Below are 26,157 nucleotides of genomic sequence, written 5' to 3'. Positions count from 1 at the left end.
GGAGCGGAGGAGGCTTCTACCCAGAGACTAGAACAACCCTGATGGGCGGGGGCGAAATATCGAGGACCGCAAGAAGAGGGCGCCCCAGCTGGGCGGTCTGAGGAGGAGAGAAAAACAATACCATTCACTGCATGCATTCATTCACTATAAGCACCGACAAATTTCAATTTGTTCTTGGAAGTGACTGTTTCCACGATGCTGTAAGTAAAGTTCTGCTTCCGGAAGGAGGTTGGACTAAACTGTCTGCCCAACAGATAATTAGCAAACGCTTACTGAGTGCAAGCTGTGCTGAGTGCCCTGGAAGGATGCCAGCATGGCATCTTACCTACATTCTGGTAGTGACATGTACGGGCCAGGGACCAGACACAGGGGGCAGGGGCAAGTTCAGTACGGGCTGTGGGTAGATGAGGAGCAAACCACTCTAGGAAAGAGGTTGACTGCTTTGTTTTTATTACTGGGGGTAGAAACTGCAGGAGGCAGGCAGAGGGTCTTGTCTGCAGTTGCCCTGGAGCTGTCGTCCCTTCTCTCACTTCCATTTCATGTGGTCTTCACTGGTGTTAGGAGAGTTTGTCCTTCCTTTGGGCAAAGAACGGTAAAGATTGGAGTTCCCGTAGTGGCGCAGTGGTTAACGAATCCGACTAGGAATTCGTTGCGGGTTGCGGGTTCTGTCCCTGCCCTTGCTCAGTGGGTTAACGATCCGGTGTTGCCTTGAGCTGTGGTGTAGGTTGCAGACGCGGCTCGGATCCCGCGTTGCTGTGGCTCTGGCGTAGGGTGGCGGCTACAGCTCCGATTCAACCCCTAGCCTGGGAACCTCCATAAGCTGTGGGAGCGGCCCAGAGAAATAGCAAAAAGACAAAAAACAAAACAAAACAAAACCAAAAAAAAAAAAACAGTAAAGATTTCTGCCTTCTGGCTTCAGTGTGGGTCATAGACATTTCAAGTGCTTCACAGAAATGAAAATACCTGGAGAACTGTTTGAAACCAAAAAACACACAAAATAATCATAATAATATACATTCCACTGTGTGAGAGATTGCATCAAACATTGTCTGACACCTTGCAGTGTGTTTTAACTGCCTCCCAATAGGCTATTCAGCTCCTCTTTTAAGCCAGCTGCTTCTGAGTAACGGGGCTTTTATCGGTCACTACTGTCCTGATAAAGCTGTGTAACAAAATGTTCCAAAACTCAGAGGCAACACAACAATCATTTATTCTCACTGGTCTATCTAGGAGTCAGCTGATCTGGACCAAGTTCAGGTGGGTTTAGTTCCAAGATGTAGACTGGATCCAGGTCACACTTCTATCACCTTCCTTGGACCAGTAAACTCTTCTCCTGATAATGGCAGGGGCAAGAAAACACACTCAACTGTACAAGCACATTTTTAAAAAATTTTTTTCCTTTAAATTTTTAAAAAATTTTTAATTATTATTTTTATTTTTATATAAATGCAATAAATTCATTGAGTAATAAAATTAAAAAATAAAAAATAAATTTAAAAAATACAAGCACACTTTAAACCTTCGCTTTTGTCAGCTTAAAAACTATGGATGACTTACAAGTTGAAAGTTGTTTTACTGGGGACAAAATGAAGACTACAGCCCAGGAGGCAGCATTTCAGATAACTTTGAAATTCTGCTCCAAAGAAGTAGGAGGGAGTGTCAGTACACATGTGATTTTGGAGGGGAAGTACATGCAGCCACACACACACATTTTATATAAGTTAGCTGCTAGCCTTGTGGAGGTTACTGCTAGTTACCAGGAGCAGATGTCACCATGAAGTCTTTTCTAGATATGAGATGTAAGAATTGGGCTCATAAAATCCTCTCCTGAAAATATTTAACTGTCGAAGACCTGTTCTGCCAGTTCTCCCAGAGCACAGAATGCCTCACTCCTGATCTCCACCCTGGAGACTTTCAGGGGGTGTTGAGGGTTGGCAGCCTGCAGTGACTCATGATTCAGTCTGTGTCGAGGCAGGTGGCAAGTACCAATCTCCACTTCACACTTTCATCACATCTGCCCATCTCCCACAGTCAGAAAAAATCCACACAGCCAAGCCCAACATGATTTAAGCAGGGAAGTACATTTTTCCCACACAGGAAAAGGACACACATGTGATTATTTTAAGCAGTAATCTAACTTGACGCAAAGCCCATGGTTACACAGTGAACACCACAGACATTTCTTTCATTGAAAATGTGTTCCCTGATTATAGCAGATGTTATGTACTGTGGAGATGGGCACGGCATTCTGTAAGTCCACAGATGCTGGTGCTACAGGCAAAAGGGGCACATCCTTAGGTGGACAATGCCTCTACAATTGAGAGGCATATTGCTGCCTCCTCCAGGGAGCAAATGTAATCTGCCAGCTACCAGCTGGCCACCTGGTCCCCCCCAAAGATTAGTATCTTAATCTTTGGTCCTCAAAGTTGGCTTCTGCTGCTGTCAGCCTGGGTCTTCAGCGGTGGTAGTCAGCCAGCCAGATCAGCCTCAATGAAGGGCAGTCCATGCAGCTGAACCCACGCATAGCCACCATCCCATTGCTAAATGGTCTCTTGGACCAAGAAGCTCTGGGAGGTCTGGGGGGGCAAGGCCAACCTTCACGGTTTACAAACACCTCCTCCGTACCTAATGCCTTCTAATGGGCATTTACAGGAGCAAGACGTCTTCACATTCTGTGCCTGTCCAGAGGAGTCCACCCACATACTTCCCCTGCCCAGACTGCACCTAATCTCCAGTCTTATTCTCCTCCAAGTCCCTGACCAATGGGTCAACCTTTTAGCCAGTGTCCATCAGCCCCTCAGGTCATCTCTATTCATGGAGGAAGCAGAAAATCATCCATCCATCAATGTTGTAGCAACTGAGATTTCCCTTTGCCACTATCTTTTCAGAGCCACACCCAAGTGAGGCTGTAATAAAAGAGCTGCCCACATCTGGCTTATCCCAGGATATCATGCAGATGTCAGGAGCTGGACAAGGAGAATCCAAGTCTGTAAGTGTGGAGAGAGGAAGTGGCAGCAAAGCAGTGGAGGCAGGTGCTATGGGAATTCTTGTGTACCTTTCTCTAGTCGTCCAGACCTGCTCAGGCCCCATCCTATATACACATCTTCCTTTTCACCACAGAATGTTTCTCTGTACATGCAATTTTATGAATCAGGTAAAACTAAATTCACGAAGGGCAGTTCAGATGACAGTCTGTTCGTGCCCCCTGACAGGTCCTGTGAACTTCAGTTGAGGGTGCAGCCAGCCTGCCATGAGGGAGCTGGAGGAATAAGTACCCTGACCTCACTCCATCCCTCCAGGTGCCCCTCCTGGGCTGTATCTGACCAGAAGCCAGACAGCCCATCCATGTGTCCACGTATGTCAGCTTCTGGGAGCTCTGAACAGGATGAAGAGGCAATTTTTGTCTGGACAGGCTGTGGTATGCAGCTCCCAATAAGGCCGCCTCAAGCCCCACCTCCTGTATTCACCCTTGTATAGCCCTCTCCCATACTGCACCAGGGCTGGTCTGGGCCACCAGAAAAATATAGCAGAAATGATGAAATGTCATTCATTACTTAGGTTATTAAAAGGCATTACAGCTTAGGTTTTAGTTGCTATGGCAGGCAGCTTCCCAAGATGGCCCTGGAATCCTCGCCTCCTGGTTTATGCCCTGGTGTAAAACCCTTTCTGTGAGTAGAAGCTGAAGCAAGTGACTTGAATATAATGAACAGAATGTGGGGAAAGTGGTGGGATATGAAGGACCATGGCTTCCCTGTGGTTGGCAGCCCGATAGGGGGCCCAGCTGGCAGGAACCACAACCTTCTGCCAAGAGTCAAGAGTGAGCCTGATCCTCTCCCAGTCACGCCATCAGCTGACTGCAGCCCCTGCCTACAACCTGGTTCAGGAGAGACCCTGTGTCAGAAGAACCCCCAGCTTAGCCGCTCCCAAATTCCTGGCCCTTAGAAACCATGTGAGGCAATGCATTTGCTTTGCAGCAGTAGATAACTAATACGTGGGCAGACAGAAGCCATTCAGCAAAGAGGAAAAGAGGAAAATCTATGAAACAGGGTGAAATTCTCTTAAAGTATCGGGTTCATATTTTTGATAGACTCTGAAGTTATGTACAGAGTTTAGAGTTTCTTTAATTACAAAAATATGTTTCTTTGACAAACTGGTATTCCACTAAGTTGAGAATGATGATGTTAGCCGCCCTTGTTTAGTGGCTATGACTGCTGGACAGTGAATTTAATCATCTCTCACAAATAGGGAAATTTAAGCTCAGACAGGTTAACTTAATTATCCCAAGACCCACAATAAAAGGCAGAACCAGAATGGTTTGAAGCCCTAGTTCTTTCCACATTGTTATCATGGCCTCCCTAATAGTGATGTCTTGTAACTTTAAATAAAAATAAACTCTATAGTACAAGTGACAAATACAGAAGTAGATTCATTCATTGAAGTTAGAAAGTTAAAGCATCTTCATATTTCAAAGCAGGCAATGAATGGGAAATAGGACTTAGCTGTGACTCTTAGCCCTACCTCCATCTCAGCTCATTGCTGGCGCTCAATATATTTGATGATGACATTAATTCCACCAGCATTCTACTATCTGGGATCTGGAACGAAATCCTGAGTCTGGTTTCCAGGAGGGCTCTGCTGAGTCCACAGGGACAGAAGGTGGAGGGCGGACCTAGAAGATTCAGCAGGAAAGATGGAGAGAGGAAGGCCCGAGGGAGCACGACTGCACCGCCCATTCCCGGCCGTCAGGATCCAGTTAATCCGCTGCAGGGGGGGTTGTCCCTGGGAGCTTCTCGAGGTCGCGGACGCGGTGGGGAGCCGGGTGGGGGATGCGAAAAGGGGCGGGGCGCAGGATCCGGAAATAGCCTCTGCCCGGCCCAAAGATGGAGGCCGCGGCGTCGATCGCCCACATCCTGAAACCTCCTGTAACCAATGGAGCAGCGACCCTTCGGTGACTTACTGCGACGACTTCTGCACTACGTTACATGATGCAACATCCGAGTTGAGGAAGTCGCGGCGGCACGTTGCGGGTGGTAAGGCGGCTGCTTGTTGGAGGTGATGTCCTTGGACGTGACCAGGGCAACCGCGGGGATGGTGCTTGGTGAGTGAGCTCGGGGACCCCGGGGTGTGTAAGTGGCGCGGAGCTCCCTGCCTGTGGCAGGAACCTTGTTCTGGCTGAGTACAACTCATACTCTTAAAGTCTGGCGCAGAGTGGGCGCCCCGCCACCGTTTACGTGAATGACGGGAGAGGGAAGGGGCCTGGACCTGCTCTGAGTCCACTCTCGCGGGGCAGGCGGGTCCCTTCCCCCCATCTAGAGATCTGGGTTCCTCGTGCTGGGGTGGCGGCCGCTCCGGGCCCTGCGCCATTGGGAGAAATCCCTTAATTCAGCTGAGATTTAGGCACGGCGGGGCATGGCCAGACCACAGGGCAGCCCCCAAATATGTGACTCTTCCAAGAGATCATCAGGAAATGATTTTGGAATGCGAATTATCTTTCATATACACTTGTTTATATTGAGATTTTCTGGGAGACCATATGGTGCAGTAGAAGAAAGTAGAGATTGAGAGGACCTGAATTTGTTATGGCTCATTTAATTAGTTGGGAGGCCTTCTGCGATTTGTTTAACCTCAGAGCTTTGGTTTCCTTTAAAGACCAGAGAAAACTGGTATTTATTTAATATCTGTCTTCTAGCACTAGGATATCTGATTTATGTTTCATTCTCAGTACTTCAAGATGGGTATTGTTTTCCTCATCTTATAAGCCCAGAAAGGTTAATTGAATTCTCCAGGGTCACTGGCTTTTGAGGTACGACATCCAAGTTTCTGGTCTGGTCTGGCCAATTTTACAGCCCTTGCTTTGTTATTGAGGACTCCAATAGCAGTATCACAAATTAAAATGATCAAAGTTCATTTTGAAAAGCCGAATTAATAATCTCTTTTTACAAGATGGATGCCATTGAATAGGGGAATGGGAAAGTAATTATAATTTATTTTGGACCTTGATAATTTTTACCAATCAGATGCTTGTTTTCTTTATAAAGAATGAATAAAGTAGCTGCAGTGTGAGGGCACTGATAATTATTGGCCAAACGAGTGACTTATTCTCATTTTGTAAAACAGCAGAGCTTTATGTCTCGGACCGAGAGGGAAGTGATGCTACTGGTGATGGAACCAAGGAGAAACCTTTTAAAACAGGTCTTAAGGTAGAGTCTCTTTCTCATTAGGAAAAAGACTTTGCATTTATTAATGACTCATGTCAATTGTTATGTGACTTATCAGGAGTGTTATTTCATGCACTAGGTTTGGAAGAGAATTTTCAGAAAATGGCAAGTAAAGACTGGATACAGAAAATGAAGTTTTAGGGTATTAGATGAGCTAAGTCTAAGCTTGTGTCTTCTTCCTTACCATGAGGCACTGCATCTTGGAATTTTTCTCTACAATTAGTCAGATAGCTGTTTTTTAAATTCTTGTAGAACTAGAAGTCAGCTTCCCTCAGTCATACTGAGTTCGTGTCCACATTTCTTCCAAACTGACTCTAAGGATTCTCTCAGTGAATTTACCACTCAATTCCAGGTGTGATCCTGAGCCTTGAGACGACTCAAGACCAGATTTACATCTGTCTACCAAGAAAGGACCCATTTCTCAGAGCAGACACTCAGGAACTCATGAGTTATGAGCCTGAAACCAGGGTGCTAATTTATTAATGAACTATTATTTCTCAGGGCATAGAAGCCTCCAGTGAGTTTAGTATATTCTTCCTAAGGAGACTTACATGGAAAGCCAAAGATGTTTCAGATGGGTTCTTGGAGAGAGCGACTTGGGACATGAGTGGGTAACTGATTGCAACATTGTGGGCCCAGACGTTCCTCTGAAAGTAGTCATGGCCTTGCCTGTTGACTGGAATGGCTGCAGCTGCCACATGAGGAAGATGGTTAAAGCCTTCTCCCAGGACAGCACTAGGAAGACCACTGCCCTGACACCCTTTTTTTATTTTTTGGCTGTGCCCACAGCATGCAGAAGTTCCTAGGCCAGGGATCAAACCCATGCCATAGCAGGAAGCCACCAGGGAGCTCCCTGACACTCTTTTTACTGTGTGACCATGTCTGGCCAGTCCACCTCCTTGTGAACTGTTACACTGTTTGTTTAGGTTATTGTCGAGTGTTCCTGTCCTGGGACCATTCTCCCCTTGTTTAGCTCCTACTCTGTGGTTATGTTTTGGTGTGTCAAACCTGGGTCTTATTTTTAATTCTTAGAAATCTCTTTTTGGATTGTTGGGGTGATTCCTCTGGCTCCTCAGAACTGTTTAGATGGATGCTTGCCAAATGTCGCTGCTTGCAAAAGTGTGTCCTTCTGATTTGGAGAATTACAGTTAGGCACTTTGAATTTCAGTAATAACAAAGAAAGGGTCAGTACAGACTGGCAGGTGATAAATGAATTCTCAATGGTTTACAAACATCCTTACAAAGTCTAATTGTTAAAAAGAGAAGCAGAGGAGTTCCTCTCATGGCTAAACGGATCCCACTAGGAACCATGAGGTTGTGGGTTCAATCCCTGTCCTCACTCAGTGGATTAAGGATCTGGCGTTGCCATGAGCTGTAGTGTAGTTCGCAGATGCGGCTCAGATCTGGCGTTGCTGTGGCTGTGGTGTAGGCCTGCAGCTGTAGCTCCGTAACCTGGGAACCTCCATATGCTGTGGGTGTGGCCTAAAAAGACCAAAAAAAGAAGGAAAGAAAGAAAGAAATGACTTCCCTGGTTTCTCAGTGAGGATTAACCATCTGGATGTGCCGTTAACTCTCTCTTCTGTTGTTGTTAGTGTACCTCCCATTGGTCCCCACAGCCACCTAAAATCTTTTGCTCCTGGGAGTTTCCACTGTGGCTCAGTGGATTAAGGATCTAGCATTGTTGCAGCTGTGGCTTGGATTCAGTCCTTGGCCTAGGAACTTCCATATGCCTTGGGTGTGGCCAAAAAAAAAAAAAAAGTCTGTTGCTCCTAGTCTTCTAGTATGGGAAACTATATACTATGTAACCAAACTTACTAGAATTATTTGGGAAAGGACTGTTCTACTTTAAGCAAAATATTCCTAGTATGTTCAGCCATTCCTTCTACCAACATTGACCCTGGGCTGGTGGGGTCTTTATGCTTTCTTCTTGGCTCTTGATTATGTTCTAAATGATCGAAGTTATGTCATAATTCAAGTGATATTTTGATTTTGAACACTGCAATGTTAAAGAAATGTCCTTTTCCTCCCTCCCTCCCCAAGGCTTTGATGACAGCTGGAAAAGAACCTTTTCCTACCATTTACGTAGATTCACAAAAAGAAAATGAGGTAGGATGAACCCAAAACTCTATAGAATTATATTTTGTGATGAAATTTTCATAAGAAGACAGAGGTGTTGAAAACAATATTTATTTATCCCTCTAGAGGTGGGATGTTATTTCTAAATCACAGATGAAGAACATTAGAAAAATGTGGCACAGGGAACAGATGAAGAGTGAATCCCGGGAAAAGAAAGAGGTGAGTAGTGGGTTTGCTCTGTGAGCATTTTTCAGATTTGGACACCAGAAGCTGTGTTAACCATTTTAATAATTGCCTGATTATTAAAACTAGGCGGAAGACAATCTGCGAAGAGAGAAGAACCTGGAAGAAGCAAAGAAGATTACCATAAAAAATGATCCAAGTCTCCCAGAGCCAAAATGTGTAAGTGTGACATCTGTCATTTCAAATATTGTAGACTTGCCACTTGGGACTGTTCTTTCTGTGTCTGAAGGGTATGCTGCGTGCTGTGGGGAGGTGTTTTTTTTTTGCACTGTTTGTCTCTTCTTTCAGAAGGGAGAGAGGGAAATAATGTTTGAGGGTTATGAGGCTGGTTATTATGGGTCTTATTTTTAAATAAAACTTAGTAATTGTGTGTTGAACGAGTTCTATCCCAACTAAAAGCTAGCAGCCCTGGGATCCAGGCCTGGCCAGGCTGTGTGGTATCGGTCAAGTGATTTTACCTTGCCTTGGTATCAGTTTCTTCACCAGAAAAGGAAGAAATGGATAGCCATGATTTTCATGATTTCTCAAACAGAGAAAGTTTTTTTGTGAAAAATTTTTTTTTTTGAAAGTGGATTATATCTATATTCTTTCTAGAACAGAGCACTGGGCTGTGAATGGACACGGTTAGATTTCGATCAGTTCTTACTGCTGCTGGATTGTCCTATTTTTCTTGCTTCCTTAGTGGTGAAGCTGTTTTCTTGGCCACATCCACCAACCCCTCCCTCTCCTCACCTCTCTCTGTCACCCACCAGACAAAAGGCCAGCCTTGGAGTTTCCACCACTCAGAGGAGCTGGAGGGTCACTGAGGTCAGGGAAAGGGTTCTGCAAGTCCTCGCTAGTGTGAATTCTGTTATTCATTGATTCGATACAGAAAATCTGAAATTCTGGGTGGTTCTCATCGCCAGTTTTGTACCAAGAGAAAGAAGACTTGGATTTTTTTTTTTCAGCTCCTCTAGTCCAAGGAAATTTTTTGGCTCTGACCTGCCATGGAGCAACTGTCTGCAGTTTCACACCATTTGTGAATTTTTAACACTTTCCCGCCATCCATCTAACATTTGTGAAAAAGTTGACCTGTGATAAATGACATGCTGGATCAATTGTTATGTCTTTTAACTTGACAGGTGAAGATTTGTGCATTAGAAGGGTATCGAGGTCAAAGAGTGAAAGTATTTGGCTGGGTCCACAGGCTGCGTAGGCAAGGTAACTGAAGTAGCTGTCTTGTGTCTCTTTAATTTTCAATATCTCTGGTCTTATGTGAAGAACTTAAAAAAAAAATTTAGTTGGTTTTTTGTTTGGGAATGCTAGCTTTTCTTTGTTTTTTAAGTTGAAGTATAATTGATTTACAATGTTGTGTTAATTTCTGCTATATAGCAGAGTGATTCAATTATACGTATATACATTCTTTTTCATATTCTTCCCCATGTTGATTTATCACAGGATATTGAATATTGTTCCCTGTGTTGTACAGTAGGACCTTACTGTTTATCCAGTCTATATATAGTAGTTTGGGAATGCTAGCTGTTTAAAGGAAATAGTGATTTATATCCTAAATTTGTTCTTTTTAAAAAAAAATTTTTTTTAATTGATTTTTGGTTTTTTGGCTATACCCACAGGATGTGGAAGTTCCCAGGCCAGGGATCAAACCTGTGCCACAGCCACAACCTTAGCCACTGCGGTGACAACACCAGATCCTTAACCCACTGCGCCCCATAGGAACCCCCAGATTTGTTCTTATTTATTATGACTGTTAAAACTTTTTAAATTATTTATTTATTTATTTACTTGTCTTTTTGTCTTTTTAGGGCCGCACCAGCGGCATATGGAGGTTCCCAGGCTAGGGGTCAAATCAGCCATAGCTGCCTGCCTACGCCACAGCCACAGCAGTGCAGGATCCTTAACCCACTGAGCAAGGTCAGGGATCGAACCCACAGCCTCATGATTCCTAGTCAGGATTCATTTTTGGGTTAGGGTTAGGGTTTTTATTATTTTATTTTTATTATTTTATTATTTTATTTCATGTCTTTTATTATAAGTGGTTATCAAATCCTTTGTAAAAAGAAATGGGGCTTAAAAAACCAAAAGAGTGATTCTCTGCAGCAGTGTATATGCACTTCCTGCTGAATGTACTGTACTAGGCATTGCAGAGATCAGTGGTGAATAAGACTGAATCCCTCAGCTCACGTGCTTACTGTCTGGCTCTCCCATGATCATGTGGGTCAGGAGGCTCACACAGGGTTTGAAAATACAATGAAGTTAAAATGCTTTACAAATACTGAGTAGTGGAGTTCCCATTGTGGCTCAGTGGTAAGGAACCCAACTAGTATCCATAAGGACACAGGTTCAATCCCTAGCCTCGATCAGTGGGTTAAGGATCCAGCGTTGCCGTAAGCTGTGGTGTAGGTCACAGATGCAGCTCAGATCTTGCTGTGGCTTTCCGGCAGCTACAGCTCTGATTTGACCCCTGGCCTGGGAACTTCCATGTGCCATGGGTGTGGCCCTGAAAAGCAATTAAAAAAAAAAAAAAAAAGCCAAGTAGTGATATTATTCATGGATGCTTTAGAGGAACAAGGACATGTGGGAGGTTTGAACTTTCAACATTTAACCTTGGTGGTTTCTTTATCTAAATTATGAGAAGGTACTTTCAAGTGCCTTGTGAACAGTCTAGCTAAGTATCTCTTTCTCATTTTAGGAAAGAATTTAATGTTTCTTGTGTTGCGAGATGGTACAGGTTATCTTCAGTGCGTCTTGTCAGATGATCTGGTAAACATTTTCTCATATTTATGATAGATGAAAATTAGATTTTTTCAATAGGTTCTTTCATTGTTGGTTTGGGGAATTTTAGGATCTGTATACTTATTTTTACGTTATTGTGGAAAATTTCCAACATCTAAAAAATGGAACAGTAGGAAGAAACCTCGCATGCTCATCACTCAGCTTCAGTAACGTGTTAGTTGAGCAGCTGTAACTAAGTACCATAAACTGAACAACGGAAATTTCTTTTATTTATTTATTTATTTTTTATTTTCCCACTGTACAGCAAGGGGGTCAGGTTATCCTTACATGTATACATTACAATTATATTTTTTCCCCCACCCTTTCTTCTGTTGCAACATGAGTATCTAGACAAAGTTCTCAATGCTATTCAGCAGGATCTCCTTGTAAATCTATTCTAAGTTGTGTCTGATAAGCCCAAGCTCCCGATCCCTCCCACTCCCTCCCCCTCCCATCAGGCAGCCACAAGTCTCTTCTCCAAGTCCATGATTTTCTTTTCTGAGATGTTCATTTGTGCTGGATATTAGATTCCACTTATAAGTGATATCATATGGTATTTGTCTTTGTCTTTCTGGCTTATTTCACTCAGTATGAGATTCTCTAGTTCCATCCATGTTGCTGCAAATGGCATTATGTCATTCTTTTTGATGGCTGAGTAGTATTCCATTGTGTATATATACCACCTCTTCCGAATCCAATCATCTGTCGATGGACATTTGGGTTGTTTCCATGTCCTGGCTACTGTGAATAGTGCTGCAATGAACATGCAGGTGCACGTGTCTCTTTTAAGTAGAGTTTTGTCCGGATAGATGCCCAAGAGTGGGATTGCGGGGTCATATGGAAGTTCTATGTATAGATTTCTAAGGTATCTCCAAACTGTTCTCCATAGTGGCTGTACCAGTTTACATTCCCACCAACAGTGCAGGAGGGTTCCCTTGAACAACGGAAATTTCTTTCTCACCGTTCTAGTGGTTGGAAGTCCAGATCAGGTTGCTGGCACTGCTGAGTTCTGGTGAGGGCCCAGTTCCTTTGCGTCCTCATCCTCACATAGCAGAGCAGAGAGGCAAGGCAGGCTCTCTCCTGACTGTCTGTCCTGAGAGCATAATCCCATTCACGAGGGCTCCACCCTCTTGCCCTCGACTACCCACCTCCTAATACCATCACGTTGCAGGGAAGCATTTCAACATGTGAATTTGGAGGGCACTTGCACATACATTAAGTTCCTAACAAGGAACAACTAAGATAATTTCTGGTTTACTGCTCCCCCCTTTTACCTCCCAGACATCATATATCATACAATCATACTTACATATGCATATCCAAGAAGAAATATTTTTAATGTAACCACACCACCATTATCTCTCTCTCTCTCCCACACACACACACACACACACACACTCCAGAGTTAACACAACTTAAATACCCTGTCACATTTTCCCAATTGATTCATGCCTATTTACAGTTGGTTCCTTTGAATGAGGATCCAGACAAGATCTACATCTTGTGTGTCTAAAATCTTTCTTAGTTTATAGCAGTTTTCCCTTTTCATTTTCTTCCTCCCACCCACCTTGCCATTTATTGGAAAAAACATGGTCATTTTTCCTGTGAAACTTCTCACATTCTGGATTTGGCTGATTGTATCCTAAGGGTCAATTAATATGTTCCTCTAACTTCTCTGTTATAAACTGGAGGTTAGTTCTGGTTGGATTCATCGTCTTCTTTTTTTTTTTTTTTTTTTTTTTTGATACAACTACTTCATGAACAAAGCCATATTCTTCCAACTACATCGCATCACAAAGCACTCATAATTTCAGTTGTCTTTATGATTAGCGGTTCAGGTATTGACGGCCTGGTCACTCCTTTATAAAGTTCCCCAAAACATTTCTCCTAATGGTTTTTGTAAGCACTGATGATCATAGCCTATATGGACTCTGTGTGCTCTTTTAACAGTCTACATTTTAAAGAAAGAGAGAAACGAACTTTCCAGACACTTGTAAGAGATGTGGGCTAGTATTGTTTATGCATATGTATGTGTGTAAAGTATGTATTTACAATATATGTGTGTATCTATATATCGATAAATCTTTCTCCCACAAAAATAGCTGTTCTTTATTAATATTAAAAAATGGCCATCTTCTTGTTTTACTAGTTTTGGATAACTTGTTTTTAAATAATTCCCTTTGTGCTTTTCTGTATTTTAATGTAAATGGGAATAACTAAATTTGAACTTGATCTTTTTATAGTGTCAGTGTTACAATGGAGTAGTCTTGTCCACTGAGAGTAGTGTTGCAGTGTATGGCATGCTAAAACTCACCCCAAAGGGCAAGCAGGTGAGTGCCTTCAGTTCCTCCCTGGGTGAATAGGTTGTGTGCTTGTTTGTCTTCTACTGTCTTCATTGGTACTTTTGGCATTTGCTATGTAACTATAGAGATGTGATGCACATGCTAAATTTGGTAGGCTTATTCCTTTTCTGGCTAAATGTGTTTGCTGTACAGCTCATATGATGTAACAATCTCAGGGATTTTCAACACAAAGAGCTTCTGAATAATCTTCATGGCCTAGAATGATTTGCTTGTGTGCTAGGCAGAAATAAAAACTCTGCCCAAGTTTTTCAGGAAAGAACAGTAATCTAACTCTGAAACTTTTGAATAGAATTTGAAAGCCTCTTTAAAAAAATATGTATATATTTTTGTTGTTTGTTCCCCAGCCAACAGACATGTAACCTATCCCAGTTATAGTTACTTGATGGTAATTATAGTCCAAATTACAACTGTGGTTATATTTGTTTACTGAAGAAAGCAAACGTGACATATTAACCACCAGAGGGAGTCCATAGGGTCCTCCTAATACACTAGAAATATTGATAAAAGAGAATCTCCCAGAGATCATGTAAAGAACCTATATTAAGAGTGATTATCTGGAGTTCCCATCGTGGCTCAGTGGTTAACAAACCTGACTAGGATTCATGAGGATGCGGGCTCAATCCCTGGCCTCACTCAGTGGGTTAAGGATCAGGTGTTGCCATGAGCTGCAGCTTGAATCTGGCATTGCTGTGGCTGTAGTGAAGGCCGGCAGCTGTAGCTCTGATTGGACCCCTAGCCTGGGAACCTCCATATGCTGCAAGTGCAGCCCTAAAAAGAAAAAAAAAAAAAAATATGAATATCTGATTCAAGTTCACTGAATTTTCCTTGGAAGTAATTTGATTGCAAAATGGAATGGTTTTCATGATTGTTAACTTGCTGTCCAGTTTTTGGCACCAAGGTAACTATATATTCCAAACATGGCTTCTAAAATGCTTTCAATGGAATTACTAGGGAGAACTTGAATTTTTACTATATGTGTGTTCCAAAGAGAAAGAGCTTTTAGTATAAAAGGTTTGCATTTAAGGAGTTTTTCTATGTGGGTATTACTTTTAAATTATTGGGCAAAGGCTAGACACCTACCAGAGTTTAACAATAGTTAGTCATGGGATTATACTTTATTTTCTAGTTTGTGCTTTTCTATTTTTAAAAAATTGTGTTAACTTACTCTGAAGGAAATATTAAATATGTCAATATAAATTCAATCCTTAGATCTGTTTTTCGAAGAATAAGCTAATAATCATCAGGTTCTTAGAAAATTAGCTTACTAAAAACTTTGATATAAATAAAAGTCTTTAAAACTGCAAATTTTGTGTTTCCTCCCCCCCCCCCCTTTTAAAAATGTAGGCTCCAGGGGGCCATGAGCTGAGTTGTGACTTCTGGGAACTGATTGGATTGGCCCCTGCTGGAGGTGCTGATAACTTGATCAATGAGGAGTCTGATGTTGACGTCCAGCTCAACAACAGACACATGATGATCCGGGGAGAAAACATGTCCAAAATCCTAAAAGCACGTTCCGTGATCACCAGGTGCTTTAGAGAGCACTTCTTCGATAGGGGGTACTACGAAGTAAGTGTGCCTTCCTCATCTTTTGCAAATGATGCCTTGTGCAGGTTTTGAACAGTGGTGCTTTACTCACTCCTCCTCTCTATTTGAACAGGTCACTCCTCCAACATTAGTGCAAACACAGGTGGAAGGCGGGGCCACACTCTTCAAGCTGGATTATTTTGGAGAAGAGGCATACCTGACACAGTCCTCTCAGCTGTACCTGGAGACCTGCATTCCAGCTCTGGGAGATGTTTTTTGTATCGCACAGTCATACAGGGCAGAACAGTCCAGAACACGAAGGCATCTGGCTGAGTATGAAATAGTATTTTTGTTTTTGTTTTTAATTTTTTTGAAGAAAATATGTTTAGGGAGTTCCCCTTGTGCCTCAGCAGTAACGAATCTGACTAGTATCCACCAGGACACAGGTTTGATCCCTGGCCTCACTCAGTGGGTTAAGGATCTGGCATTGCCGTGGCTGTGGTGTAGGCTGGCCTGTGGCTCCGATGCGATCCCTAGCCTGGGAACTCTGAGCTAGTGCCTTGTTCCTCAGATACACTCACGTGGAAGCAGAGTGCCCTTTCCTGACCTTTGAGGAGCTCCTGAACCGATTGGAGGACTTGGTTTGTGATGTGGTAGAAAGAGTCATGAAATCGTCAGCAGCAGGCATAGTGCGAGAGCTCAACCCGGTAGGTCTGCTGTTTTATGAAAACGCAAAACTATGATACTGATTTGGAAGGCAGCAAAGTCTGTACTCTCATACCTTTGTTTTTTAGAGATATAATAGCTTGGTGAGCTTTTAAATAAGTGACTAATGTATATATATTTGTATATGTATTTCTTGAGGAGTTCCCATCATGGATCAGTGATTAATGAATCCATCTAGGAACCCTGAGGTTGCAGGTTCAATCCCTGGCCTCACTCAGTGGGTTAAGGATATGGCGTTGCCCTGAACTGTGGTGTAGGTTGCAGACGTGCCTCGGATCTGGCATTGCTGTGGCTGTGGTGTAGGCCAGCAGCTACAGCTCTGGTTAGGCCCCTAGCCTGGGAACCTCCATATGCTGCAGGTGCAGCCAGAAAATGACAAAAGATAAAAAATAAAATAAAAAATATGTATGTTTTTTGAGATATAATTGATATATAACATTGGTTTCAGGTGTGCAACATAATGATTTGATATATGTATATACTGGAAAATGTTCACCACACCAGAGTTGCAACTTTTTTTTCTTGTGACGCAACCTTTTCAGATCTACTCTTGGCAACTTCAGATTTACAATGCAGTATTATTAACTGTAGTCACCGTGCTGTGTACATTTCATCCCCAGGACGTGCCTGTTTTATAATTGGAAGTTGGTACCTTTTGACCCCCTTCACTCATTTCCGGGCTACTATTTTGAAGACTGCGACTGGATAGTAGTCATTGCCAATAATTTCATAATTTAATTTACATAGGAGAAACTTTGTATGTATTTTCCATTTTTAGGAATGTCCATATTGTTTTTTAGCCTGCAGTAATATTTTACAATAATGGCAAATAGTGTTTCTTAAAATGTTAATGGTTTCTTTATATTCACTGTATTTTTCCTTTCTCCTGTAGAACTTCAAGCCCCCCAAACGGCCTTTCAGACGGATGAACTATTCAGATGCTATTGTGTGGCTAAAAGAACACAATATAAAGAAAGAAGATGGAACTTTCTACGAATTTGGAGAGGTATTTCTTTCCAGTCATTGTTTCCATGCTGGTCTTGTGCTCAAGTGGATTGCTACTTCTAGTTAATTAACCAGTATTGCAGAAGGCATCGGCTTGTCATCAAATAAATGATAACCATGGAACCGTCTTGGGTTTGTCTTAGGATCCATGGCTTAATAGATGTAGAATATGCCTTAGAGCAGTGCCTTTTATTTACAATCTTCAGTAAATTTTAGCATCTCATCCTTCAGTAAATTTCACATCTCATCCTTTGTCTCTCCTCTTCCATGACCAATCCCTGGTCTTGACTTACAAGGTCTAATTGCAATTCTCTAGACTGGCTGGATGCTTCAGACAATTGTGAACTTTTTTTTTTTTTTTCTTTTTGTCTTTTTAGGGCCTCACCCACGGCATATGGCGGTTCCCCAGGCTAGGGGTCTGATCGAAGCTGTAGCCACCAGCCTACGCCAGAGCCACAGCAACGCCATATCCGAGCTGCATCTGTGACCTACACTACAGCTCATGGCAGCGCTGGATCCTTAACTCACTGATCGAGGCCAGGGATTGAACCTGTGTCCTCATGGATACTAGTCGGGGTTCGTTAACCACTGAGCCACAACGGGAACTCCATTTTTTGTTTGTTTGTTTGTTTTAGTTGTGAACTTTGAAATCACATGCCAAGCATTGGCATGTATATATATTTTGTTTTGTTTTTCTGGAGAAAAAGAAAATCCTTTTCTTTCAAAAAGTATTCCTTCCCCCAAAACAGTGAATTAAAACTCCTTCCTATGGAGATGACACAAAGAGGAAAATAGCCTTCCGTTAAAATGCAAAGCCAGGAAAGGCTTGGTGGGGAAGGTGGCAGGTGCCCCAGAGACATTGAGCTTGTCTGTCTTGCCAGCCACCACCCTTCCAGCATGTTTTGAGGTAAAGATTGCTAACATTACTTTCAGCCCCCTTCTCTGTGCATTTAATTTCTCCTTACATAGTATTTGCAAATCTGTTTTAGAGAAAAACTAGAATTTTGTTTTGTTTTTAGAAAGAATTTACAGAGAGGACAGACAGTGTACTAGGCCTATATAAATTTTGTTGTTTCATGAGTTCAGTTGAGGACATATAATTACCAAATTCGGTGCTGAAAACTTGAGAACTGTTGTTACTGAGTACTCAGCCAAGTAATGTGACTGAGTGGGAAAAACTCAAGCTTTGGAGTAAGAGGCCCTCCCAAGTGGAGGGAGTAGCTGAAGGCCAGTGACCACCCCACCCCCCACCCCTTCCCTATCTCTGCCCTGGAGGCACCTTGCAAAGCTGCAAGGACTTAATGAGCTCAGTGCCCAGCAGAGGCTGAGGCACAGAAAGCCCTCTGGGCTAGTCATTTACTGTATTGATGTCATCTCATACAGGAAGGCTGCTAGAGTAGTAAGAGGTCCTCAGATCTTTTGGAACATACAGTAAGGCCCCTTTCTCCCTGTTAAATCGTGTACAGGACTCTAGTATGTGAAGCAGTGACAAGCTGAGAGACAGAGCTCTCACTCACCTCCCGTTTCCTCTCTGAATCTCAGGAGGGCACAGGGCTCCAGGGACTAGAGCTTGAAACCACCTGTGCCAAGTGATTGCTAAATAAGCTCCCTCTTGTTTTCATATTAAACAAATCAGTGAGTCTTGTCCAGTTCTCTCAGTCAGTTTTTACTAGGACAGGAGTTTTCGGCTTTAACTTGAATTTCTGTGTGGTTTACTGAAGGATGTTTGAGAGGGAAGCAGAACTTGATTCATCGTCATCTAATTTCCATTGGCTAACTCCTCCAGGTGTGGTGACACTTAAAATTTGACATTGCTTATTTGTCTTAGGACTGTGACTTAACTACCATTGAAGGCATGCAGATTTATTATAATAGGAAAGAAGCAGAGATAACAGGAGAGTTTAAAGGCTGGTGTTATTAATAATATACTCTGTGTGTCGATCATTGATGCTGTGGAGCATTCACTGGTTATCTTATGCTTGTGGGACTGAGTGGACCACATTTGCTTCGACCTAGATAAAACTGGCCACTGAGGAGTTCCTTTGTGGCACAGCAGACTGGCACTGTCACTGCAACAGGTTCATTCCCTGGCGTGGGAACTTCCACATGCTACGGGTGCAGCAGGCCCCCCCCCCCAAAAAAAAGCTGGCCACTGCTGGGGGTGGGAGTGGGGGAAAAGGGACTGAGCAGAACCTAATCATGGCGGGGGAAACTTTGGTTTGCTTTGTGTGGGTCTTTATCCATTCCTCAGGCAGCATGGCACAGATACAGGAGGAGACGGTTCTGTTCACAGTTTACCTTAGAGAAACTGTCCCTTACATCATGTGGGTGTGTATTCTGGACTCCATGGCATGAGCAAGATGAAGGGCTGCCAGTGGGTCACAGAACTGCTTCAGTCGTTGCCTTTTGAGCTGCAAATGTTAATGAAGTCTCATTTAACCTCAGGATATCCCAGAAGCTCCTGAGAGACTCATGACGGATACCATTAATGAGCCGATCCTGCTGTGTCGGTTTCCCGTGGAGATCAAGTCTTTCTACATGCAGCGGTGTCCCGAGGATTCTCGCCTCACCGAATCTGTCCGTTTGTGACACAGTATTTGTGGTTTTGCTTTTGAATGGGGTGGGGACTGTCTTGGAATAAGATACAGCTCATGGCAAATATTGCATTATAGATCTGCAATATTTAAAGAAGTAGTTTTTGTCCTCTGAGTGGGTGTAACCTACCTTGTTAAATTATAGAATTGGAGTAATATTTGAATTTTGCATGATCACAGTACTCCGTTAGTTCTAAAATACGTGACTTTCATTTAAACTCTAGAGCAGTGCCATGACTGAGAGCCTGCTAGTAACTGCGTTTTATTTCCTCATTTTTAAAGGTTGACGTGTTGATGCCCAATGTTGGTGAGATTGTGGGAGGCTCAATGCGTATCTGGGATAATGAAGAATTACTGGCAGGTTATAAAAGAGAAGAAATTGACCCCACTCCCTATTACTGGTATACAGATCAGGTATATAAAAATTTTTTAAACACTACATTTTTTTCATTATAATAGTTCTGTATAAGTTGAAATTTTTAAAAAGGGTGGTACTTTGGCACTTGAATGAACTGTATTCAGTTTCTTGGTTATAATAATGTGTCATGAGTATTGCTGGTTTTGTCTGTGGCCATATGGTAACTTAATTTGGAAACCTAAGTAACTGCTGGCTTTGCTTGTTGCTACTGAGTTTTTAGAACTGTGTCATTAGATCCTACCAATAGCTGGCCTATATTTTATTTTCTTCTGATAAACGGAGACATTGGCTTAATTTATAAGTTTGAAATCTACTTTCCAGTGTGGCAAATCCCTGGTTTACCTTTCATACCAAATTATTTTTTCATATGTGGTCCTTGAAGGTATATAGCTTAAGGGTTGACTTTTTAACCATGTTAAGCTGACAGTAGGAAATTTTAAACTATTTTAGACAAGGTTTTTTGTTTGTTTGTTTGTTTTGCTTTTTAGGGCCACATCCATGGCATATGGAAGTTTGCAGGCTGGGGTTGAATCAGGAGCTGTAGCCGCCAGGCTGTGACACAGCCACAGCAATGCCAGATTAGAGCTGTGTCTGCAGCTTACACCACAGCTCACGGCAACGCCTGATCCTTAACCTACTAAGTGAGGTCAGGGTTGGAACCCACATCCTCATGGGTATCAGTCGGGTTTGTTTTTGCTGCGCCACAATGGGAACCCCTTTTTGGACAATGTTTTGAACTAAGCATTTATTCCTCTCTTTTTTTTTAACAGCGAAAATATGGCACCTGTCCACATGGAGGGTATGGCCTGGGCTTAGAACGATTCCTAACCTGGATTCTGGATAGGTATCACATCCGAGATGTATGCTTATACCCTCGATTTGTCCAGCGCTGCAAGCCGTAACCAGCTTCCCCTGAGACATTAAGAGAAGAACACAGTTGATGGAAGGAACAAACTGCCTCTTTAAACAAAAACAAAAAGCCAAAATCTTCCCCTTTTTATTCCACCGAGTTATATCCATTTCTGTTTTCCCTTTGTTTTTTATTCCTGCTACCACGAAAAGCAATCCAAATCATTGGAATATCAGGTGACGTTGATGTCCGTTTAAGAAAAAATACCCATAACAAAGTTTGGGGGAAATACGTGGCATGTAGCTCTGCCGTTATGAATACGTTTCAACATTTTATCCAGTTTTAGGTTATAATCTTTGTCATACATACCACATCTATAATTAAATAGTTTTCATTTACAGTCTGAGACATTCCAGTAACTTAATCTTTCTGCCCTTTTAAGTGTAACTGGAATTCTTTAACTCTATCGTTTTATTGTGTCAGTGAGTCAAAACAAACACTTTGGGGAAAAAATTGACTCTATGCTGTAAAAATCTGCTAGTATTAGGACAGACTATAAATCGTTAGTAAATCATGCTGGAATGAAATGAATACAGTCTTTCACATCAGTTGTTGTCTTTTCTAAATCTGATGGCCACTTATAATTCCAAGACACATGAATTGATTTGGAAGAATTTGTAAAAATATAATCGCCTTGAACAATTTGAGAGCAAATTTTTGGTTTTTGGTACTTCATCGAACAGCATTCTTCCTGGCATTAGTTTAGGCTAGAGAGGCAGAGTGATCCTCACTCTTCCCTGGTAGTTCCTAAGTAATTAAGAATAAATAAGTTCCAAAGTATTTGCAGCTGGAATCTTAATGTCAACTGTACATGGCTGTTTGAGTCACCCCATACAGTGTCTTTAGAGCTAATCTCTGCTACCTTTTTAACTCTCAGGCTTTTTGAATGGCTTCATTTCAGATTTGATTAATTTCTCCCCCAAAATGCATGTCATGTATTCTCAATAGGCTGATTCCCAACAATCAATAAATGAACACACATAAAAACTCTCTGCTGACTTAATTTTTTTAAAACGAACATCTCTGTCTCATGCCTTTTGCATTTTTTTATCTTTATTTTTCACAATTTGTATATGTGAAATTAGATATTACTGACTTTAATAGCTGTTACTAAAATACTTGGTAATGAAAAGAATGATTTTTTAAAATTAGATATGGGTCTTAGTTACATAATTTTTATAATCTTTTTGTGTTATTTTGGGAAAATTTGATTATGTCCTATTTTGCAGTTAGGTGGAATGGTCGATGGAAATGGGGCATGTGTAGTATATTCAGCCTATATCTAAGTTTAAAATACTTGTAAGAATAGGAATGAGCTCTAATTGGATTTACCTAGGCAATTCGTTTGATCAGAATTTAGGTGAAGAGGTTGAACTCAGCTTTAATTTTAATTTTATAGATGGATTGAGAGTTGTAAATACTGAGGGAGAGATGTGGGGTTAGGTGGGGAGAGTGGGACAGGGTTGTAGTGACATCACCCAAGAATCGGAGCAGCAACCCTCATGCATGTGGAGTTTCATTCCCCTCACTCTGATTGTCACTGTAGTCCTGGTGTCACAACCAGTCCCACGTCCCTGCCAGGGTCAAGCTCAGACACCCCAGTTCTGAGTTCCTGCTCTCATGGGACGCATCTCAGCTCTTTCCTGCCTGCAGCCTCTTCCTGATGTGTGGTTCTCACACCAGCAACCCCCTTTACCTTTGGTACTTGTGTGGCTGACCTCTCCACAGTTCTGGATAAGATGGGTACTAACGCTGCGATGGTTCAAATGACTTAACCTCCCCTCTAGAGTTGTCAGTGTCCTGCAGCCATTTCTGGCCACCCAGCTCCCCACCACCTGGCTGCCTCTAGCACTTTCTAAAAATTTCTTGTTTAGTATCTAGAGCAATACAACTCTATCAGAATCACCTTTCTGGAGTTCCCTGGTAGCCTAGAAGTTAAGGATTTGGGATTGTCTGTCTCATGCCTTTTGCTGTGGCTTGGGTCTGATCCCTGGCCTAGGAACTTCTGCATGCCATCGGTGCAGCCAAAAAGACAGAACAAAGCACACCCCCCCCCAAAAAAAAACCTTCCTGCACATCACTTGAGGACTATGAAAATACTGGTGCCTGGGCTTCATCCCAAACCAATAGAATTGGAGTTTCAGGGATGGGCCCAGGATGTATTCTAAAAGCCTGCTCAGGTGAGGCTGTGGCAGTTAGGTTGGCAGTCACTGAGTGGCTCCTTCCTACTTTTTTTTTTTTTTTTTTTTCTTTGCTTTTTAGGGCTCCACCCGCAGCACGTGGAGGTTCCAGGCTAGGGGTCGAATCAGAGCGACAGCTGCCGGCCTACCCCAGAGCCATAGCAATGCCAGATCTGAGTCATGTCTGTGACCTACGTCACAGCTCACGGCAACGCCAGATCCTTAACCCCCTGAGCAAGGCCAGGGATCAAACCCACAACCTCATGGTTCCTAGTCAGATTCATTAACCACTGTGCCACATCAGGAACTCCACAAAGATGCATTTCAAATGACAGAAAGAAGGATTAAACTCCAAAGCTTGAATTACTTTAAACTTAGAATCATTATTTCATTCAGTCCTTTTAAGGAAAAAAGAAAAGAAGTTATGTTGTACTGATCCGGTCATTCATAGTATTTGGTAATTGCTGGTCAATTAAATGATTCAGTTTCTTCTGCTGAAAAGTTTCCTTTTACCTCATGGATTGTCACTAATGTAATGATTACTTGAAGAACAGTATCTCTGAAAAGACATGGATATACTCTGAAGTTTAAGGATGCTGGTTTCTAGTATCAAAATTGTTTGTATTTAATACAGTTTAGCGCTCTGGCTCACAGAAATGTTGGTGTTCAGTGTAACTCTATGTCACTAAAAAAACCATGCTTATATCACTTTATTGATCCTTCTGTTTTAGACATTCTCTACTGCTCTTCTCTGGAAGATTTTGCTTCTTCCTTTCCCTGCCCCACCATTCATGTGTACCTTTCTCATCTCCCCATCTTTCCAGCTTAGTTAAAACATGATTTTGGCTCACCATGTTGTATATTACAATGGCTTTTCCTTTTTTTTTTTTTTTTAATTTTATTTTCCCACTGTACAGCAAGGGGATCAAGTTATCCTTACATGTATACATTACAATTATATTTTTTCCCCGACCCTTTCTTCTGTTGCAACATGAGTATCTAGACAAAGTTCTCAATGCTACTCAGCAGGATCTCCTTGTAAATCTATTCTAAGTTGTGTCTGATAAGCCCAAGCTCCCGATCCCTCCCACTCCCTCCCTCTCCCATCAGGCAGCCACAAGTCTCTTCTCCAAGTCCATGATTTTCTTTTCTGAGGAGATGTTCATTTGTGCTGGATATTAGATTCCACTTATAAGTGATATCATATGGTATTTGTCTTTGTCTTTCTGGCTCATTTCACTCAGGATGAGATTCTCTAGTTCCATCCATGTTGCTGCAAATGGCATTATGTCATTCTTTTTGATGGCTGAGTAGTATTCCATTGTGTATATATACCACATCGTCCGAATCCAATCATCTGTCGATGGACATTTGGGTTGTTTCCATGTCCTGGCTATTGTGAATAGTGCTGCAATGAACATGCGGGTGCACGTGCCTCTTTTAAGTAGAGCTTTGTCCGGATAGATGCCCAAGAGTGGGATTGCGGGGTCATATGGAAGTTCTATGTATAGATTTCTAAGGTATCTCCAAACTGTTCTCCATAGTGGCTGTACCAGTTTACATTCCCACCAGCAGTGCAGGAGGGTTCCCTTTTCTCCACAGCCCTTCCAGCACTTGTTATTTGTGGATTTATTAATGATGGCCATTCTGACTGGTGTGAGGTGGTATCTCATGGTAGTTTTGATTTGCATTTCTCTTATAATCAGCGATGTTGAGCATTTTTTCATGTGTTTGTTGGCCATCTGTATATCTTCCTTGGAGAAATGTCTATTCAGGTCTTTTGCCCATTTTTCCATTGATTGATTGGCTTTTTTGCTGTTGGGTTGTATAAGTTGCTTATATATTCTAGAGATTAAGCCCTTGTCGGTTGCATCATTTGAAACTATTTTCTCCCATTCTGAAAGTTGTCTTTTTGTTTTCTTTTTGGTTTCCTTTGCTGTGCAAAAGCTTTTCAGTTTGATTAGGTCCCATGGCTTTTCCTTTTTCTCACCAACTTTTCATTTTTCCCATAATTAATAGTCATCTTGGTTTTTTTTTTTGTTTTGTTTTGTTTTTTGTCTTTTTTCTATTTCTTGGGCTGCTCCCGAGGCATATGGAGGTTCCCAGGCTAGGGGTCAAATTGGAGCTGTAGCCACCGGCCTACGCCAGAGCCACAGCAACGAGGGATCCGAGCCACATCTGCAACCTACACCACAGCTCATTAACCCACTGAGCAAGGGCAGGGACCGAACCCGCAACCTCATGGTTCCTAGCTGGATTCCTTAACCACTGCGCCACGACGGGAATTCCATCTTGTTTTTTTCTTAATCATTAATTCAATCCCCAGTGATACTCGAGACACCTCGGGTGGTCCTTGGTTATATCTTACCTTAGAAGCTGCTCTCAGGCCCTGTGTACTTTAGTCTGAACCAGCCATACTCATCTTGAAATGGGTTGTCATCCTGGGATCTTACCCCATCAGTAGTTTCCTGAGAAAGGGTGCAAGGACCAGAAGGTAGTTCATTGAGAACTTGCCTATCCAAAAAATGTTCTTCATCTGTCATCACCCTTCAACATATAAAGTCTCCATATAAAATAATGGGTTAGAAAGCATTTTTTTCCCTCAGAATTTTGAAATCCTAGTTTCCAGTGTTATTCTTTTTAGCTTGCTGTTGAGAATTCCCAAGCATTCTCATACCTGGTCCTTTACATAAGACCTGTCTATTCTAGAAGTTGTACCTGTGTTCTGAAGTAACATGATGATATTTTTGGAGACGTTCATCCAGTGCGTTGGGCAATTGATAGGCTCTTTAAACTCAGAAAATCATGACCTTCACTTGTGAAAAAGGTTCTTGAATTGCTTGGTTTTTTGTTGTTGTTGTTGTTGTTGTTGTTGTTTTCTTTTTCTTTTTAGGGCCGCACCAGTGGCATATGGAGGTTCCTAGACAAGGGGCTGAATTGGAGCTATAGCCGCTGGCCTACACCACAGCCACAGCAACCTGGGATCCAAGCCACGACTGCAACCTACACCACAGCTCATGGCAACGCCGGATCCTTAACCCAATGAGGGAGGCCAGGGATCAAACCTGCATCTTCCTGGATACAAGTTGGGTTTGTTACCACTGAGCCATCATGGGAACTCCCTTAAA

General features: G+C 42.3%; 1 protein-coding gene across 3 annotated transcripts; it reads left to right on the top strand.

Annotated features, from left to right (window-relative positions):
* Positions 1–21,839, top strand: NARS (asparaginyl-tRNA synthetase). Of its 3 annotated transcripts, XM_021093704.1 has the most exons (17): positions 7–200; positions 2,889–2,989; positions 4,578–5,098; positions 6,118–6,200; positions 8,259–8,324; positions 8,421–8,513; positions 8,607–8,696; positions 9,659–9,737; positions 11,227–11,297; positions 13,553–13,639; positions 15,017–15,238; positions 15,330–15,529; positions 15,768–15,903; positions 16,815–16,928; positions 19,373–19,504; positions 19,804–19,935; positions 20,710–21,839. In XM_021093704.1, exons 3-17 carry the CDS (start codon positions 5,056–5,058, stop codon positions 20,839–20,841), a joined length of 1,680 nt encoding a protein of 559 aa, XP_020949363.1. In that variant the 5' UTR covers positions 7–200; positions 2,889–2,989; positions 4,578–5,055; the 3' UTR covers positions 20,842–21,839. The 3 variants fall into 3 exon arrangements, with proteins under 3 accessions (XP_003121503.3, XP_020949363.1, XP_005659544.1); XM_003121455.6 differs by having other exon boundaries at positions 1–200; positions 2,889–5,098; XM_005659487.3 differs by lacking the exons at positions 7–200; positions 2,889–2,989 and having other exon boundaries at positions 4,911–5,098; positions 6,121–6,200.

The sequence above is a fragment of the Sus scrofa genome, chromosome 1 (genome assembly GCF_000003025.6).
Source record: "Sus scrofa isolate TJ Tabasco breed Duroc chromosome 1, Sscrofa11.1, whole genome shotgun sequence".
Classification (NCBI taxonomy): Eukaryota; Metazoa; Chordata; class Mammalia; order Artiodactyla; family Suidae; genus Sus; species Sus scrofa.
The sequence above is the reverse complement of the archived record's forward strand: the minus strand, read 5'-3'. Positions and strand labels throughout refer to the sequence as shown.

What these genes read in the sequence shown, in the direction of transcription:
- NARS (XM_003121455.6), top strand. Translation starts at nt 5,056, where the DNA reads ATGTCCTTGGACGTGACCAGGGCAACCGCGGGGATGGTGCTTG. An exon ending in TCACCCCAAAGGGCAAGCAG is followed by an intron (nt 13,640 to 15,016) that starts GTGAGTGCCTTC and finishes TTAAAAATGTAG; the next exon opens with GCTCCAGGGGGCCATGAGCT. An exon ending in ATTACTGGTATACAGATCAG is followed by an intron (nt 19,936 to 20,709) that starts GTATATAAAAAT and finishes TTTTTTTAACAG; the next exon opens with CGAAAATATGGCACCTGTCC.